Source organism: Archocentrus centrarchus, chromosome 11 (genome assembly GCF_007364275.1).
Source record: "Archocentrus centrarchus isolate MPI-CPG fArcCen1 chromosome 11, fArcCen1, whole genome shotgun sequence".
Taxonomy (NCBI): Eukaryota; Metazoa; Chordata; class Actinopteri; order Cichliformes; family Cichlidae; genus Archocentrus; species Archocentrus centrarchus.
The window spans coordinates 903044-920960 of record NC_044356.1 but is presented as its reverse complement, the minus strand read 5'-3'; the positions used below and the strand labels follow the sequence as shown (position 1 = coordinate 920960).

The following is a 17917-nucleotide window of genomic DNA, read 5'->3' as shown; positions in this document are numbered from 1 at the left end:
CGGAGAATTCTCGGTCAGATTGAGTTCAGTAAAATCACAGGATTGGTCAAAGACATGGGAATGGAAATGAGTTTCTCTTTACTACTGTTGCCCCGTGATTGCACATATGGGATGATCTGATTTTTGGGGTTCTCTCTCCAACACTGTACATTCTTTAACTTACAGCATAAAGTGCCTCGAGGAGGCTGTTGTTGGCATTTGGAACAATATGAATAAAACTGAATTGAACTGGATGGATCAACATAGACAGCTTTTAAAGTTTGTCTTAAAACCCATCTTTTTTCTTGGCTTTCAACTCCAGCGGGATCTAGTTTTAAACTGTATTTTTTTGTTTGTTTTTTAACCTGAAAGAGTTATTTAATTGTTATTTATTTGTGTTTTAACGTACAGCACTTTGTGTCAGCTATGGTGGTTTTAAAGTACTTTATAAATAAAGATGGTATGGTGTGGTACATGTGAATTTTCTTTCAAAAGAGGGTGGCTGTGGCTTCAAAGGTAGAGCAGAGCTAATCAAAAGGTTGGTGGTTTGAATATTAGACATAGAAAACAGTCTGTTTGTCTTGTAGTATAAAGTGCTTTAAGTGCTCAAGTTGAATAGAAAACTGATTTATAAAGCCTGTGTTGAGCAAACGGGGCATATCCAAATGAAGCTTGTGTCGAGGCCTGCATAATTTTTCAGAATATCACATGAAAAAAGACACGACTGCCTCATTATGTGATTCAAGTTGCTGAAAAAGCCGCAGGAAATAGAGGGAGTGTTCTGCAGGATCTGAGGGGAGTCTGATCTACTATTATATTGGCATAATCAGAAGCATCTGTACTGTCACCTGTACAAATTAGCACTTCAGTGTCCACACCCAGCAGAATCTGCGGTTTCAAACAAACTATACAATAAAGTGTAAAAAGTCAGACCATAGTGATGCATGAATGCAGATAAACATAAGTAAGGTGTTAAACAAAAATACCAGAACCAAAGACACACAGGTCTCCACATGTTCCGTTAGTCAACGACGTATCCACTAGGACATGCCCCTTTCCCAAATCTCATAGTGGAGAAAATACTATCAATGCTGTTGAGGGCCCAGTTTGCCAGATCCTTATTCCAGATTTGCCACATTCTTATTTGGTCAATGTGTAAGAGAGGCACTTACAGCAAGCAGCAAAGCAAGGAAGATGGGGAGAGAAGGAGAGAGAGAAGGATGCAACCATCTCTGTTGAGAGCAGGAAGAATAGCTGCGGGATGAGCCAGTGCAGTGCTTTGGCTCACCTCTGGTGGCACTGTGCCACATACAATAAATGAATCAGGCAGTCGGCGCATGCCCATTGCTGTCTCTCTTTATATGGCCAATATACATGTTTGATTACACATGTGTTACACATGCTGTTCTACAGTCTGTCTAATATATTGAATTAATGTGTGTGACATGTTTATTCTTTCTGATCGCTCATAAATGCACGGTGAAAATACACAGGATGAGGCAGAAAGTACTGTGCCGCAGCAGTGCTGCAGCAGGTGTGTATATATATATATATATATATATATATATATATATATATATATATATTTTTTTTTTTTTCTTTCCTTTTTCACGCAAGGATTTTGCCAAAAACATGTGTTTATCATAATTATTGATAGTCTGGTATAATAAGTAGCTCGTCTGTGTCAGTGTTTCACAGAAAAGCATTATCAACATGTGATAATAACCAAAATGGCCAGCAGGTGTCACTGTGGAAATGGTTTCAGATTGATTTGAAGGATTGATGCCATTCAGGCACAAATGCCTCCAACGTTTCAGGGTTTCACAAAGCCTCACTTTGACCATCACATGGATTTATTACGGACCGAGCTTTGTTACTGTAATTTACAAAGCTATACATGGCAGGTCTGTGAAGCTCTTGTGACCTGTACCAGCAGAAAAAGCACTAAATGGGTAATTGGCAACCCTTTATGCTGTTTTTGTTGCCACACTTTGCTCATAATATGCCAGGGAGTTAAGCTATGTAACTATTTGTATATCATAATTTTTCATTAAAACTATCACCAACAGCATCCATAAACACAATATTTACATTAAAACCATGTAACCCAATCCAAAAATAGGCACCAAGCAGCTCACTCAGCTTTATCCTTGGTCTTTCCAATAACCTGTAAATAGCATTCAGACCCCTGGGTCACATTTGCAAAAACACTCTGGAGAAGACAAAGGGGATGAGTGATTATGAGACCATAAATACACTTGCACTAAAATCAGCACTCATTTAGTGATGGCCAGATGAAGCCCCAGGAAGCCTTGAAGGTTTCCATCCAGTTAGTTAAAAAAAAAGTTTCAATTCTTCATGTGCACACACCTGACCCTGTTGGTCAAAACCTTTACTGTCATTTTAACTAAACTTAGCACAAAAAGTAAGGAAATTTGTGTTTGGCTGATTATTTCTTTGTTGTAACAATGCTTCTTGGCATAAATTTGATAATGTTGGAAAGTGTTCATTTCCCCTTAAATGGTGCCACATGTATAAGGAAAATACATTTGTGGGCTGAGTAGCAGAGTTCAGTATGCAGGTTGAGCCCATGAAAAACTTGCCAAATCTTCTCTGCCAAGGCCAAACAGCTTATTCTGCTATTGAATCTTGTTTGGGCTCCTTTATTTGATTGGAAGATTGCTGGTTGAAGAATGGGATGCTATCCCAGAGCAGTGGGTGACCAAGGAGGTGCCAGGCTGTTGTGGCTATGTATGGGTTTTCAGCATGTTGCTGAGGCCCCAGTTTGTTAAATGAATAAACTGTTAAATTGCCAATATGTCTTGTTTCCTCAGACTTCAATCATCCAATCCAATAAACTACACCACACAAGAGCTGGTCTGGTTGCATTTTGATAGTTTTATGTTTCTTTACAGCTGATTCGAATGTTATCAGTCCATTAAAGGCACGTTATCAATGATTATCAGACCCATAGTTAAGGGCCAGGAGGGGCCGTCTCCACCTCCTAGCTGGCAAAAAGGTTGTTATCATCGTTCTAATCGAGGATCACTGTTTCGGTGAGACATGGACTGGAGTAGATGTCTGGAGTGGACCTGGCTAAGGGAGAAGCCAGCCATCCTTTGGAGGTATCTTATTTACACTGCTTTAATCTGTGGTTCTTTCAGTCACTACCCAAAATTTGAATATCTTCTAGGGATAACTGAATATCCTCGAGAGGATAAAGAAGTGGACTAGCGTCTCGTGACCAGGACTGTTAGGAAATGTAAGGTATGAGTTATAATAATCATGTTCATCCGTATTACTTGTATGAATAGCATTAGTTATGAACAGAGAGATGCCTACATGAAGGAGAAGAAAACTTTCTATGACCTCACTAAACCTTATAGAGAATGAGTGTGTTAAGTCAAAAGTTAACCACAGTCCTAATGTCACTCTCTGACCTTTATCTGAGTTTCATATTGTCTACCTTGTTAGTGAGAATTGGTAAAAGGTGTTAAGAGTGTGTCTGATTTTCATCCTCTTCCCATGTCTGGGTTCATTATTGTCATGGTCCTGGGCCGGTGGCCCAGTGTTTTTTGTTGTCTTTGGTATTTGTCCTCAGTTTGTTATTTCTAGTTCCTTGTGTTTCCATGTGTCAGGTCTGCATCCTTGTTTCCCTGTTTGACTTCCGGTTTTATTTTGATAGTCATTTGGTCTCTGTCTGTCATGTTCAGTTTGCTTCCCTTGGTCTTGTCATTAGATTAGTATTTCCTGTGTTTCCCAGCTGTTCCCACTCCCCTCGTTATCCTTGTGTATTTAGGTCTGGTGTTTTTTTAGCCTGTTGTCGCATCATCGTCTTATCCTCGTCATTCGCTCCCCTGTCGTGTCCCTTCTGTTGTTCTCTGTAGTTCCCTGTAGTCTTGGTTTTCAGTTCTGGTTATCTTCCTGGTTCCGTTCTGCACTCCCCCAAATAAAGACTTTTTATTCACCTACCTCGTCTGCGTTGGGGTCCACTTCCTGCCTGCCACACCGCTGTTCCATGACAATTATTTGTCTGCATGCACCAAGGCAGAACTATACAGACGTCAAAGTGTTTCAGTTACTTCCTCTTCCTGCTCCTCTGTTTACCATGTGCTTTTTGTGCATATAAATATGGAGCTTAGAGAGTCATTCACTTACGATTGCCCCAGAAAACTGTAACCGTCTTTCTTCTTGCAAGAATGAACCTTTTTTTTTTTACACCGGACTGATTGTGTGCACCTGGTCTTTTGATAATTTTAGAATGGTAAATGTACTAGTTCTTATATAGCACTTTTCTACTCTGTCTGAGCACTCAAAGCGCTTATACGACATGTTTTCCATTTACCCATTCATACAAGCACTTCCATGAGTAACTAAACTAAGCGCTTACTGTCTAACATTCACACTCCGATGCTTGCGTCGGAGAGCAACTTGGCGTTTGGTATCTTGCCCAAGGATACTTTGGCATGCAGCCTGGAGCCAGGAATCGAACCACCAACCTTCCAGTCAGTAGGTGACCTGCTATACCTCCTGAGCTACAGCCACCCCAATTTATCCAACAAGGACCAGGACTGCACTGTTCTTCTTGAATGCAAGGTTCAATTAGCAGACAAATTCTCCATTCCAGCACATTGGCATAGACCTTATCAGGGAGTCTGAGGAGCGTGGTCCAGTAATAGTTGAAACACACCCTCCAGTCCCCCTTCTTGAAGATGGGAACCACCCACTCAGTCTGCTAATCTAATGGCACTGCCCCAGATCTCCACGCAACATTGCAGAAGCGTGTCAACCAAGATGGCCACATAGCACCTAGAGCCTTCAGGAATTCAATGTTAATCTCATCCACCCCAGAGGCCCTGTCACCAAGGAGTTGTTTAACTACCTCAGTGACCTTACCCAGGTGACTGGCAAGTCATCGCCTTCATCCCCAGATTCCACTTCCTCTACAGAAGGCATGTCGGTGAGATTAAGGAGGTCTTCAAAATATCTCATCCATCACCTGACTATCTTGCCAGTTGAAGTCAGCAGCTCCCTACTCACACTATGTGAGTGGAGCACCTCTTTCCTCTCCTGAGTTGCCTGACAGTTTTCCAGAAATCCTTCGAGGCACTCTGAAGAGCTTGTTCCCTGGTCTCACTGAACTCTTCCCAGCCCGAGTTTTTTGCTTCACCCACTGCCTAAGCCACTCTTTGGCCTTCTGGTACACATCAGATGCCTGAGAAGTCCCATAGGCTAAGCAAACCTGATAGAACTCCTTCAGCTTAGTGGCTCCCTTCACCTCCTGTGTCCACAATCTGGTTTGGGGATTTTCACCATGACAGACACCAACCACCTTGCAGCTGCAGCTTTGTACAGTAGCCCCAACAATGAAGGTGCAGAACATGGTCCATTTGTGCTCAGTGTCCTCGGCCTCTCTATGAATGCTGTTGAAGTTCTGCCAGTGGTGGGAGTTTGAAGATTTTGCATATGTGGGCCTCTACCAGGTGTACCCAGCACACTATATTTAGGTGCACCAGGTCTGGCCACTTACCCAGGACCAATTTTCCTTGGGAGACCCTAACAGGGGACAAAAGCCCCTGGGCAACATAGCACCTGTGATCACTGGCACACATAAACCAGTCCACTACAATAAGGTGGCAATTTCCAGAAGGCTTCCCTAAAAAACCCCCCCAAAAAACAGAAGAAAATCCCAATATTTATTTTTTTCATGTTTTTATTTATTTGGTTTGATTTGTTTTGGAAAACGTGACAAAAATAAATAAAATGAATGAAGTGCTTCAATCAAAAGTGCAAAAAGTGCGCAGGTGTGAATAGGCTAAACTGCCATTATTTTGTGATGTTTTCATGGACAGTACAAGATGGATATATTGGTTGAAATCCTATTCTGAAACCTCAAGCCAAGCATCGGCCATGTTGGTGTTTTGAAACCACATGTGGGATGGATCTGACTGAGACATTGAGCACAGGACATGGTAATTAGCTAATGACTTGTCAATCACAAGCAATTAGCCAATGAGAATACACTGGGTCATCTTAGGTTCTAAGGAACATCCATAATTTACAAAACCAACTTAATGTTCTAGTCAATAAGACTTGATACTGAAAGGTCAGAGAATGACCAAAAGACAGAAGAAAAAAGTGCTTTGGGTGTCACTATCATCATGCTAATGACACTCTGACATACAGTAGTTAAAACATATCAGTGTTAACTCATGGACTGAGAAATGGTCTAAACAGTTTATACTTTAGCAGTACTTTAGCAACAATTTGGTTACTGGCAGGTTTTAAACAGTTTAGCAGTTTGTTTCTCTATGAGGCAAGAGAAAAAATGTAAAGATAAAAGATAAAGGTAATAAATATACATTTCATTTATCACATGAAGACACTGTTAGCATGAGGTGTGTTTATCTTTTTTTCACAATAAGTGTGTCTTTTATTGAAGATAGACAAATGCATTTATTCTTGTTTCATGCAAATGAATTGATAGTTTTTCTCAGTGGCTTTACAGATATAAAGACAATGAAATCCTTCATCTTTGTATTTAGCACACAGGAAGTTTTTATGTCTTTGATTCAGATGAATTTTTGGGTCAGTGGTTGTTCGCATGCTATCACTTGCTCAAAGTTTCTTCCTGTCTTAATACAGAAAGAAGGTCAAACCACAAACACTGACTACCACCCACCCCTCAGAGAAAGCTCATTTCCATACAGTACAGAATAGCACCATATCTACCAGGCTTAGTACTGCATAACTATTAAAGTACAGTTTAAACTCTGTAAGTACTGCTCCTGTTCAGCTGTCTCAGTCCTTTCAAGATGTCCTCAGATATTTATGCCAAATCAGATCTGTCAGTGAAGGTGAGATTCAGCAGAAAGGAGCAGGAAGACATAGCAGATTGGGAGCAGAGGGAGGTGGATATCTACGAGAGTACAGATGATGTCGGAGATAGTTATATTCATTTTCAGTCACGGGGAGGAGGTAAGTAAATTGTAAAAATAAATTTACTTGCAGTTTGTTACAGTCAGCTTTTAATGCCAATTAACTGCAGTCCATTAAACATCTTATTCTCCATGTACAACTCTGTTGTTTTCCCTGGGCCCCTCCCCTTATCAGACAAGGAGTGACAATTTTAGCTAGCATTTAAATTGCTGGCTGGGCGAGTGGAGTCTAAAGCATTATGTGGGCTTTATAGATAATCGGTAAACATTCTGGGGAAAACCTGGTCTTGTTAGGAGAGACGGCATCCATTCCACATTTGATCAACATAGTGATTTATTCTGCCTTACAGAAACCTGGTTACAACAGGATGGATATGTTTAGATAAACACTCACAGTCATACTAACTGTCAGAATGCTTGAAGCATAGGCCGAGGAGGAGGAGTAGCAGCAACCTTCCACTCCATCTCATTACTCAACCATAGACCCAGACAGAGTTTTAATTAATTTGAAAGCCTGACTCTTAGCTTTGTCATCTATTGTCCACCTGGCCCTTACAGACCTGGTTCCTGTCTGATTTCTCTGACCTTTTATCTGATTTAGTGCTCACTTGAGATAAAAAAAATTATAGTGACATCCATGTAGATGGTAAAAAAGACAGCCTCAACTATTAATAGGTTCATTTGGCTTCTCTCAAAATGTAAATGAGCCTACCCTCCACACTTTGGATCTTGTTCTGACATATGGCACAGTGATCACAACAATGATCTTATCAGTCGTGTTATATCCTCACTGTGTGCAGTGCACTGTAGCTCTTCTGAAAAAGAAAGATTCAAATCAGAAGTGCCTGTCTCCCTGGTATAACTCACAAATGCACAGCTTAAAGCAGATAACCCATAAGCTGAAGAGGAAATAGTCTCTCTCTAATTTAGAAGACCTTCATTTAGCCTGAAAAAAGACTTTATTGCTCTAACAAAAAAAAAAAAAAAAAGCCCACTGTAAAGCTAGGACATCTTACTATTCATGACTGATTGAAGAAATAAGAAATACCACAGGTTTCTTTTGAGCACTGGAGCCTGGCTGACAACGAGTCAGAGCTCTGTTGAGCTGAGTATTCCTTTAACTTGTAATGACTTCATGAATTTCTTCACAAATAAAAATTTAACCATTAGAGGAAAAAATATTAATAACCATCTTGCAGTTGCATCATTGTGCATGGTTACTTTCAGTACTGCTGATATTTTTTTAGACTAATTATCTTCAATTCATCTGAACTTCAGTAGTTAGTTCCTCCAAACCATCAATGTGTCTATTAGACCCCATTCCTCTAAGACTGCTCAAACAAGTCTTGCCATTAATTAATGCTTCAATATTAAATATGATCAATCTATCTCGATTAGCCATTATCATTAGCCATGATCAGCAGTCTTATCTCAAGAATTCTTCAAAAAGTAGTTGTAAAACAGCTAACTAATCATCTGCAAAGGAATGGTTTAATTGAATAGTTTCAGTCAGCATTAGTGAAGGTTACAAATAATCTTCTTATGTCCTCTAACAGTGGACTCATCTCTGTGCTGTTGATGCTATTGAGCATTATATATATATATATATATATATATATATATATATATATATATATATATATATATATATATATATATATATATATATATATATTAGGGCAAACTCCTGAAATTAAAGTTAAGCATCATAACTGGATAGTTTTATTCAACATTAATGTCTCACTTGTTATAGTTGGAAATTAATCATTCGCTCAGCTGTATTCCTTGATGTTGAAATGTGTTATGCTTGTTTTAACAGCTTATTTTGAATTAAAGACTTAAAATTAAACCACAAAAAGGAGAAAAAGTTCGTTCTCCGTTTAACAGCTGCTTTTACACAGCTGTGCTTCACACTCACGGTTGCTAGGTGACATGAGCTACGCAGAGGTGACGGCAGCTGATATGAAGGCTAGCTGCTCACTTCCGGCCTTTGTGGTGTTCGTGGGCTGCGAAAGACGTGGGCCGGGTCCTTCGCAGGATGCGGCCCCTAATTTGGACATTGTGCGTCGATATAATCTGTATGCCGGGAACTCGCGCACTGAGAAACGTTCCACGGTGCAAAGTGCGATTAAAATGCGTTAAAAATTTTAACGCGTTAATTTCCCCATAATTAATTAATCGAAATTAACGCGTTAAAGTCCCACCCCTAATATATATATATATATATATATTAAAATGAGAGTCTGAATATATGGAATGAAACTTGAATATATTGAATGAAGGTCTGAATATATACAATGAACTCTGAATATATTGAATGAAAGTCAGAATATATTGAATGAAAATCTGAATATATACAATGAACTTTGAATATATACAATGAACTTTGAATATATTTCATTGTATATATTCAGAGTTCATTGTATATATTCATGTTTCATTCAATATATTCAGACTCTTATTTTAATATACATATATATAACAATTTCCTAGATGGCATTCCATTATATATATATATATATATATATATATATATATATATATATATATATATATATATATATATATATATATATAATGGAATGCCATTTAGGAAATTTTTTTTTTTTTTTTACAGAGAATAGAGCATGCCGTAGGTATTAAAGGTACTGTGCTGCTGTGGTTTGAATCATATTTATCTAATAGACACCAAGATACACACCAATTAGTCAAACTGCTGGAAAGTCATAAGACATAAACGCCTTAACCCTACTTAGCCCTAATAATCTTAGAAACACATTGTCTACCCAGATACTTATGGATGGCATTACCTTGGCCTCCAGAAACACTGTGGAGAGTCATTTTTGACTAGGATATGTCCTTCAATGCACATATTAAACAATTATGTAGGACTGCTTTTTTGCATTTGCACAATATTTCTAAAATTAGAAACATCCTGCCTTGGACTGATGCTGAAAAAGTAGCTCACGCATTTATTACTTCTAGGCTGGAGAATTGTAATTCAGTGCTATCAGGTCATCCTAAAAGTTCCCTGAAAAGCCTTCAGCTGATCTAAAATGCTGCAGCTAGAGTAGGCAAGAGGCAGGGTACACCAGCCTGTACAGGTCACCAGCCTGTCACAGGGCCAATACAGACAACCATTCACACTCACAGGCAATTTAGAGTGACCAATTAACCTAAGCCCAGTAACTGCATGTCTTTGGACTGCAGGAGGAAACCCACACACACAGGGGGAGAATATGTAAACTGGACACAGAGAGGCCTGGGCCAAGGTAAAATCGAAACCAGACCTTCTCGATATCAGTGTAACTGTCAGGCAGTAGTGTTAACCACAACACCACCATGCTGCCCTTTAAAATCTTCCTTCTTACACATAAGGCCTTGAATAATAAGGCCACACCTTACTTTTAAAGATATCATAGTACCATATTATCTCAATAGAGCACTTAGCTCTCAGACTGTAGGCTTACTGTTGGTTCCTAGGATACGTAAGTGCAGGTTGGGAAGCAGAGCCTTCAGCCTTCAGCTTTCAGTTTGGATTTGGTAGATGGACACCCTCTCTACTTTTAAGATTAAGCTTACGCTTAAAACTTTCCTTTTTGATAAAGAATATTTGGGGTTGGATCAGGTGATGCTGAAGCATCTCATAGTTATGCTGCAATAGGCCTTGGCTGCTGGGGGCTTCCCATAATGCACTGAGTATTTCTTTTTCATTCACCTCGTTTACTCTGCATCTAATCATTAGTTATTATTCATTTCTGGCTCTCTTCCATGGCATCTCTTTTGTCCTACCTCCCTACACTCACCCCATTCCGGTCTGCCCCTTGTTGAGCCTGGTTTATGTTTTGATTTCACATGGGAAAAAAGAAATATAATTTGGTTTCCATTGTATGGATTTGGAGAATAAAATGAAAATTTAAAAAATTATCAATTTTTAGTTTTTCTATATTTGTTTTCAAAATGGAAAAAGAATAATGAGCAAGTACACGGACCCTGGTTCTACTGGAGGTTTATTCCTGTTAAAAGGGAGATTTTCCTTCCCACTGTTGCCAAATGCATGGTCATCGGGGGTGTTTGACTGTTGGGTTTTCTTTATACAATAAAAAAAACCCTTTGAGGTGACTGTTGTTTTGATTTGCCACTATATTAATAAAATAAAATTGAATTCATGGAAGACAGAAGGAAATTAATAATAACTAATGAGTGGTGAGAGTAGTGTATAAACAATTTATCAACAAATGTATAAACAATTTGCAATTCCCCCCCTCTTTTTTAATTTACTTTTGAATACAGAGCTCTATGCACAGAAAAGTCATTAAAGCAGTAAATGTAACGGTAATATTTCCTTGCTTTTAGCATTTGACCATTTTGTGAAGTTTAGCTAATGCAACCACAGGTCTTTTAAAAGCTTAGTTACAGGAAATAAGCAAAAAAACAACATCCACCCTGCTTTCTAACAGGACCACAGGCTCAGAACCCTCCATCAGTCCAGAAGGGGGCTTTCAGATGTGCTACACTGGGTCTAGGAGTGCTGTACCTCTTGATGTTAGCTGGGATCATCATCCTGTCCATATACTGTAAGATAAACTACGACCTCTGAACTTCTCCTGGAATTGAATGTATTACTGTTACTGAATCCCAGCAGCCAACAAACATGCAGCTTCAGAACCAGAATGTGTCTTTTTGCCACAGCAAGTCAAGGAAGGAAACATGGAAATAACATGGAAACACCTTTGATATGAGGGACTGTTGAAGCCTCAAAGCAGCTTTTACTGAATTTATAAATATTTATTTTCAGTGAGAACAAGCACATGTCGCATGAGTCAACATCTCTGACTGCAGGTCTAAAAATGCTGTTTGATTTTTCACTTCTTCCACCATACTGAATCACAATTATCTTTAATTTTGTCAGTGTTTTTTTTTTTGTTCACTTTTGTTATATTATATTGGCAAAATTATTCACTCACTCATCCAAATCATTTAATTCAGGTGTTCAAGTCACTTCCATGGCCACAGGTGTATAAAACCAAGCACCTAGGCATGCAGACTGATTCTACAAACATTTGTGAAAGAATGGGTAAATTCTCAGTAAATTCCAGTGTGGTACCGTGATAGGATGCCACCTCTGCAACAAGTCCAGTTGTGAAATTCCTCACTACTAAATATTCCACAGTCAGCTGTTAGTGGTATTAAAACAAAGTGGAAGTGATTGGGAACGACAACAACTCAGCGACAAAGTGCTAGGCCGCATAAAATAGAGCAGGATCAGTAGACGCTGAGGCACATGATGTGGAGATGTCACCAACTTTCTGCAGAATCAATTGCTACAGACCTCCACACTTCATGTGACCTTCAGATTAAGAGCAATGCAAAGAGAGCTTCATGGTACGGGTTTCCATGGCCGAGCAGCTGCATCCAAGCCTTAGCTGGCCCAGCCCCTTATTTCCAGAGACAGGAACTCTTAACGCTTGAGTGTACCAAGAGATTTTGGACAGTTTCAAGCTCCTAACTTTGTTGGAATGGTGTGGGGATGGCCCCTTCCTGTTCCAACATGACTGCACACCAGTGAATAAAACAAGTCCGTAAAGACATGGATGAGCCAGTTTGGTGTGGAAGAACTTGACTGGCCTGCACAGAGTCCTGACCTCAATGTGATAAAACATTTTTGGGATAATTCGAGTGGAGACTGTGAGCCAGGCCTTCTTGTCCAACATCAATATCTGAGCTCACAAATGAGCTACAGAAAGAATGGTCAAAACTTCCAATAAACATTCCTAAAGCTTATAAAAAAGCCTTCACAGAAGAGTTGACGCTGTTATAGCTGCAAAAGGTGGTTTGACATCAAATTAAACCCTATTAAGAATGGGAAGTCATTGAAGTTCATATGTGTGTGAAAGCAGATGAGTGAATACTTTTGGCAATATAGCAAATCATATTTCCTGCAGTTCTAACACCTCCATCTACAGGACATGCTAAAGAACAATGGCTACACACATTTCTAACTGTTAGTGGTATATTTGATGATGCAGACGAAGAAGATTATTTCTGTTGAGAATTTGATTCATCTTTGCCATATTTTATTTGATTTTGGTTCCCACTAAAATATTCCAGTTGCTCTGAACAAGCGCAAAAACAGCAAACTTCAGGCAAAATACAACACACTGAACAACAGCTACAGCCAGCTTCAGGATGAACTTCGAGGTAAGACAGGTTTGAAAATAAGCAAGTAAATACTGGAGTCAAGTGTCACACCTAAACAGTTTCAGAATATTTAAATTTTTTTAACCTTTATTTTTCTTTACAAGAAACAAGAAACAATATCAGTCATCTACAGAGCAGTTATGATAGACTGAGTGAAAACCACAGTCAGCTTTGGAAAAAAATGAAGAAGCAGAAGAAGATGGAAGGTAAGAAAGTTTGAATAACTGATAGAAAACATCAGTATTACACAGTCATAACCTGGTTCTGCCTTTATTTATTTTTAATTCTAAATGCTTTATGATTTCTGTATAAATGCAATTTTCAGTTAATTATGAAGCAGAGAGAAAACCTGAGTTTAAATGAAGGACCAAAGATTTTTGATGAAATACTGAAATTAGAGATCTTATTAATGTGATAAAAATGACACAAAATCTGTTTAAAATTTGTGTGTGACATGAAGAGAAGTGTCCTGATCGATGGACAAGATTCAGAGGCAGCTGCTACTTTAAAATCAATGAGATAAAAACTTGGTCTGAGAGCAGGAGAGACTGTCTGAAGAGAGGAGCTGATCTGGTGATCATAAACAGCAAAGAGGAACAGGTGTGTGTGTTTGTGTGTCTGTGTGATCTTTGATGGAACAGCCAGCAATCTGTTACTGTGTTTCTGACCTGCTGTCAGTCTGTGACCTGCTTCCTGTCTCCACTCTGATGGAGTTCTCTGATTCTCCATCTTTGTTACAGACATTCACATTCAAATGTAACGTTTGTGAACATTTGACAAATTCAAAGCAAAAAGTAAAGTAATTACTTTTTAGTAAAGTAATTACGGAGCAACAGTTTGAAATTGAAAAAAGTGTTACTACAACAGAAGTACTGAATTATGACTTGAGAAAATATTTTTGTCTCTTCTCAACTAGGAATTTATCAGTGAACTGAACCTGAGAGGAGAGTCCTGGATTGGTCTGGAGGCCAATTATCAACAATCAGGCTGGAAATATAAATGGGAATGGGAATGGGTGGATGGATCAGCGCTGACAGAAATGTAAGACATTAGTTTGTTTCCATTGCAGAGTTATTATTTAGAAGTCATTCATGTTTTGGAAGCTAGATCAGCAACAGTTCAGATATTTTCCAGCAGCCCCACAAACTGCATGTAAAGAAAAGCAGAAATCCTTCTTTGAATGAGCAGCTGTGCTTGAACTCTCTTCATCTGTGACGACTTTCAGTTACAACTCAGTTACAACAGTTACAACAACTCAATCTGAAGAAATCAGGAATAAAAAAATGTTCAAACCACCGACGACACATTTCACGTTGTTCAGTTTCTCTTCGTGTTTTTGTGCTGTGATGTTTCTTTTGTCACAAAACAAAAACTGTCTCAGAGAATCCCCGTCTCTTCTTCTTTGCTGCTTCTGAAACTTAAGAACATATGAATGTCAGGAAATATGACCTCACAGACACACACATCAGACTGATGTCTGTAAACAGCTGACAAAACACTTTCAAACAGCAGAAAATCAGTCAGTTAAAAATCATTAAAGTTCCACTTTTTAGATGAGGTTAGAGATTCTACCAGTTAGAAAAATAAGCATCACACACAAAAAATTTGTTCCTACAGGAAACTGTGAGGGTAGCTGTTTTTTGTGTTAAAGCTCTTACTTCTTATGATTCTGAATTATTAGAGCATGAAGAGTTCATATTCATAAAAACTTGTAAGCTGGTTTAGTGTGTGTGATGATTTTTGCAGAAAAGTCTTAAAGAAGAAAAGTGGGCTAGAAACCTGGAAAAAAAGCTCTGAAAATATTCATAAATATTCATAAAGAAAGTCATATTTATATGAATGTGACAATAATTATGAGTTTAGTCCAGTTTAATATCATATTTTATCTGTCTGACAGGTTCTGGGCACCAGGATTTGGGAATCCCAGTTCAGATTCCCGTGGAGTATGCTGTGATGATCATGGGAGGTGGACACACTCACCTGAATATAGTCATGTTGATAAGACCTGGATCTGTGAGAAATGAATGCCGTGCCCTGATTAATGACAGAGGGATGTGAAATATGAGATTTAAATGTTTGAATAATCCATCCAAAGACACCTCACTATGAAACGTCCTGCAGGAGCCTCAGACTCAGCTTACATCATATATTGATTACATATACTCCCTCTGTGCTCTGTGCTGTACAGTAAGGTTGGAAGCCATCCACACAAAAACTTGAAGTACTTAATTACTCTGTAGTTCCAGCAAATTGTTCTAATAAAGTCAAACTGCAGGTTGTCCTTGCTTTGGTTTACTTGGTTTACTCTGATGAGTTACAGAAACTTTTATTCCTAAAACCACAATGAAAATAACTTTTCAGTCTTTTTCTGACATTCATGAATGTTCTTGTTTCTTAGAACAAGAAAAAGTACAGAGATCTTCAAAAGAGTTAAAAAAGGGTACTGGACAAAAAACAATAGTGGAACAAAGACTGAAGTCCACACACCTGAAGAGCTCCTTAAAAAAAATGCAATTATTTACCTCAAACGGGCAACTGCCCTTCCTCAGACATCTGAGGAAGGACAATACTTCATTTATACTTCTATTTCACTTACTGTCTAAGACGTCCCTGTCACGGGGGACGGGGGTATTGTGGGGTGAGGGCTCAATTGCAGGAAGCAGACTATGCTCAAAAGAAATGTCCAAAATCAACTTTGTCCATCCATCTATCCACCCATCCATCCATTCTCTTCCACTTATCCGGGGCCGGTTGCGGGGACAGGAGCCTAAGCAGAGAAGCCCAGGCTTCCCTCTCCCCAGCCACCTCCTCCAGCTCATCCGGAGGGACCCCAAGGCGTTCCCAGGTCAGCCGAGAGATATAATCTCTCCAGCGTGTCCTGGATCTACCACGGGGCCTCCTCCCGGTGGGACATGCCCAGAACACCTCACCCAAGAGGCGGCCAGGAGGCATCCTAATCAGATGCCCGAGCCACCTCAACTGGCTCCATTCGATGTGGAGGAGCAGCGGCTCTACTCTGAGCCCCTCCCGGATGGCCGCACTCCTCACCTTATCTCTAAGGGAGAGGCCAGCCACCCTTCGAAGGAAACTCATTTCTGCCGCTTGTATTCGCAATCTTATTCTTTCGGTCACTACCCAAAGCTCGTGACCATAGGTGAGGGTAGGAACGTAGATCGACCAGTAAATTGAGAGCTTTGCTTTTACAGCTCCCTCTTAACCACGACAGACCGGCGCAGCGTCCGCATCACTGATCCGTCTGTTGATCTCCCGCTCCCTTCTCCCATCACTCGTGAACAAGACCCTGAGATACTTGAACTCCTCCACTTGGGGCAAGAATTCGTTCCTGAGCCGGAGAGGGCACTCCACACGTTTTCTGGCTGAGGACCATGGCCTCAGACTTAGAGGTGCTGATTCTCATGCCGGCCACTTCAAACTTGGCTGCGAACTGTTCCACTGCGAGCTGGAGGCCCCCCCCTGATGAAGCCAACAGGACTGCATCATCTGCAAAGAGCAGAGATGAGACTCTGAGGCCACCAAGGAAGAAGCCTTCTACCACCTGGCTACGCCTAGAAATTCTGTCCATAAAATTATGAACAGAATCAGTGACAAAGGGCAGCCCTGATGAAGTCCAACACCCACAGGAAACAAATCTGACTTATTACCGGCTATACGGACCAAGCTCTCACTGTGGTTGTACAGAGATTGAAGGGCCCGCAACAACAGGCCAGACACCCCATACTCCCGCAGGACCTCCCAAAGGATACCCCGAGGGACACGGTCGAATGCCTTCTCCAAGTCTACAAAGCACATGTAGACTGGTTGGGCAAACTCCCACGCACACTCGAATATCCTCGAGAGGATAAAGAGCTGGTCCAGCGTTCCGCGACCAGGATGAAAACCACATTGTTCCTCCTGGATCGGAGGTTCGACTAACAGACGGACCCTCCTTTCCAGCACCCTGGCATAGACATTTCCGGGGAGGCTGAGGAGTGTGATCCCCCGAAAGTTGGAGCACACCCTACGGGCTCCCTTCTTAAAAATGGGGACCACCAATCCAATCCAATCCAATGGCACTGCCCCAGATCTCCACGCAATGTTGCAGAGGCATGTCAACCAAGACAGCCCTACAACATCCAGAGCCTTCAAGAACTCAGGGCGAATCTCGTCCACCCCAGGGGCTCTGCCACCAAGGAGTTGTTTAACTACCTCAGTGACCTCACCCCCAGTGATGTTCAAGTCATCTCCCTCATCCCCAGACTCTGCTTCCACTACAGAAGGCGTGTCAGTGGGATTCAGGAGGTCCTCAAAGTATTCCTTCCACCGTCCGACTATAGCCTCAGTTGAAGTCAGCAGCACCCCACCTGTACTATAAACCATGTGAGTGGAGCACTGCTTTCCCCTCCTGAGTCATCTGATGGTTTGCCAGAATTGCTTCGATGCCGTCTGAAAGTCTTTTTCCATAGCCTCACCGAACTCCTCCCACACCCTAGTTTTTGATTCGGCCACCACCCGAGCTGCATTCCGCTTGCCCTGCCGATACCTGTCAGCTGCCTCCGGAGTCCCACTGGCTAACCAAGCCTGATAGGACTCTTTCTTCAGCTTGATGGCTCCCTTCACCTCCGGTGACCATCGTCTGGTTCGGGGGTTACCATCCCGACAGGCACCAACCACCTTGCAGCCATAGCTCTGACCAGCAGCCTCAACAATGGAGGTGGTCCACTCAGACTCAATGTCCACAGCCTCCCTTGGAATGCTGCCAAAGTTCTGCCAGAAGTGGGAGTTGAAGATCTCGTGGACTG

General features: G+C 40.7%; 1 protein-coding gene across 1 annotated transcript; it reads left to right on the top strand.

Moving 5' to 3' along the window:
- The first annotated feature begins 6794 nt into the window (after positions 1-6794).
- Positions 6795-15142, top strand: LOC115788665 (CD209 antigen-like protein C). The gene is made up of 7 exons (XM_030741795.1): positions 6795-6957; positions 11378-11494; positions 13029-13118; positions 13223-13324; positions 13579-13718; positions 14035-14159; positions 15016-15142. The coding sequence occupies exons 1-7, from the start codon at positions 6795-6797 to the stop codon at positions 15140-15142; spliced, it is 864 nt and encodes a 287-aa protein (XP_030597655.1).
- The last annotated feature ends 2775 nt before the right edge of the window (positions 15143-17917 follow it).

Excerpts from the sequence above, each read along its gene's own strand:
- LOC115788665 (XM_030741795.1), top strand. The coding sequence starts at position 6,795 with ATGTCCTCAGATATTTATGCCAAATCAGATCTGTCAGTGAAGGTGAGA. Across the intron at positions 13,719-14,034 it reads TAAACAGCAAAGAGGAACAG|GAATTTATCAGTGAACTGAA; the intron begins GTGTGTGTGTTT and ends CTTCTCAACTAG. Across the intron at positions 14,160-15,015 it reads GGATCAGCGCTGACAGAAAT|GTTCTGGGCACCAGGATTTG; the intron begins GTAAGACATTAG and ends TCTGTCTGACAG.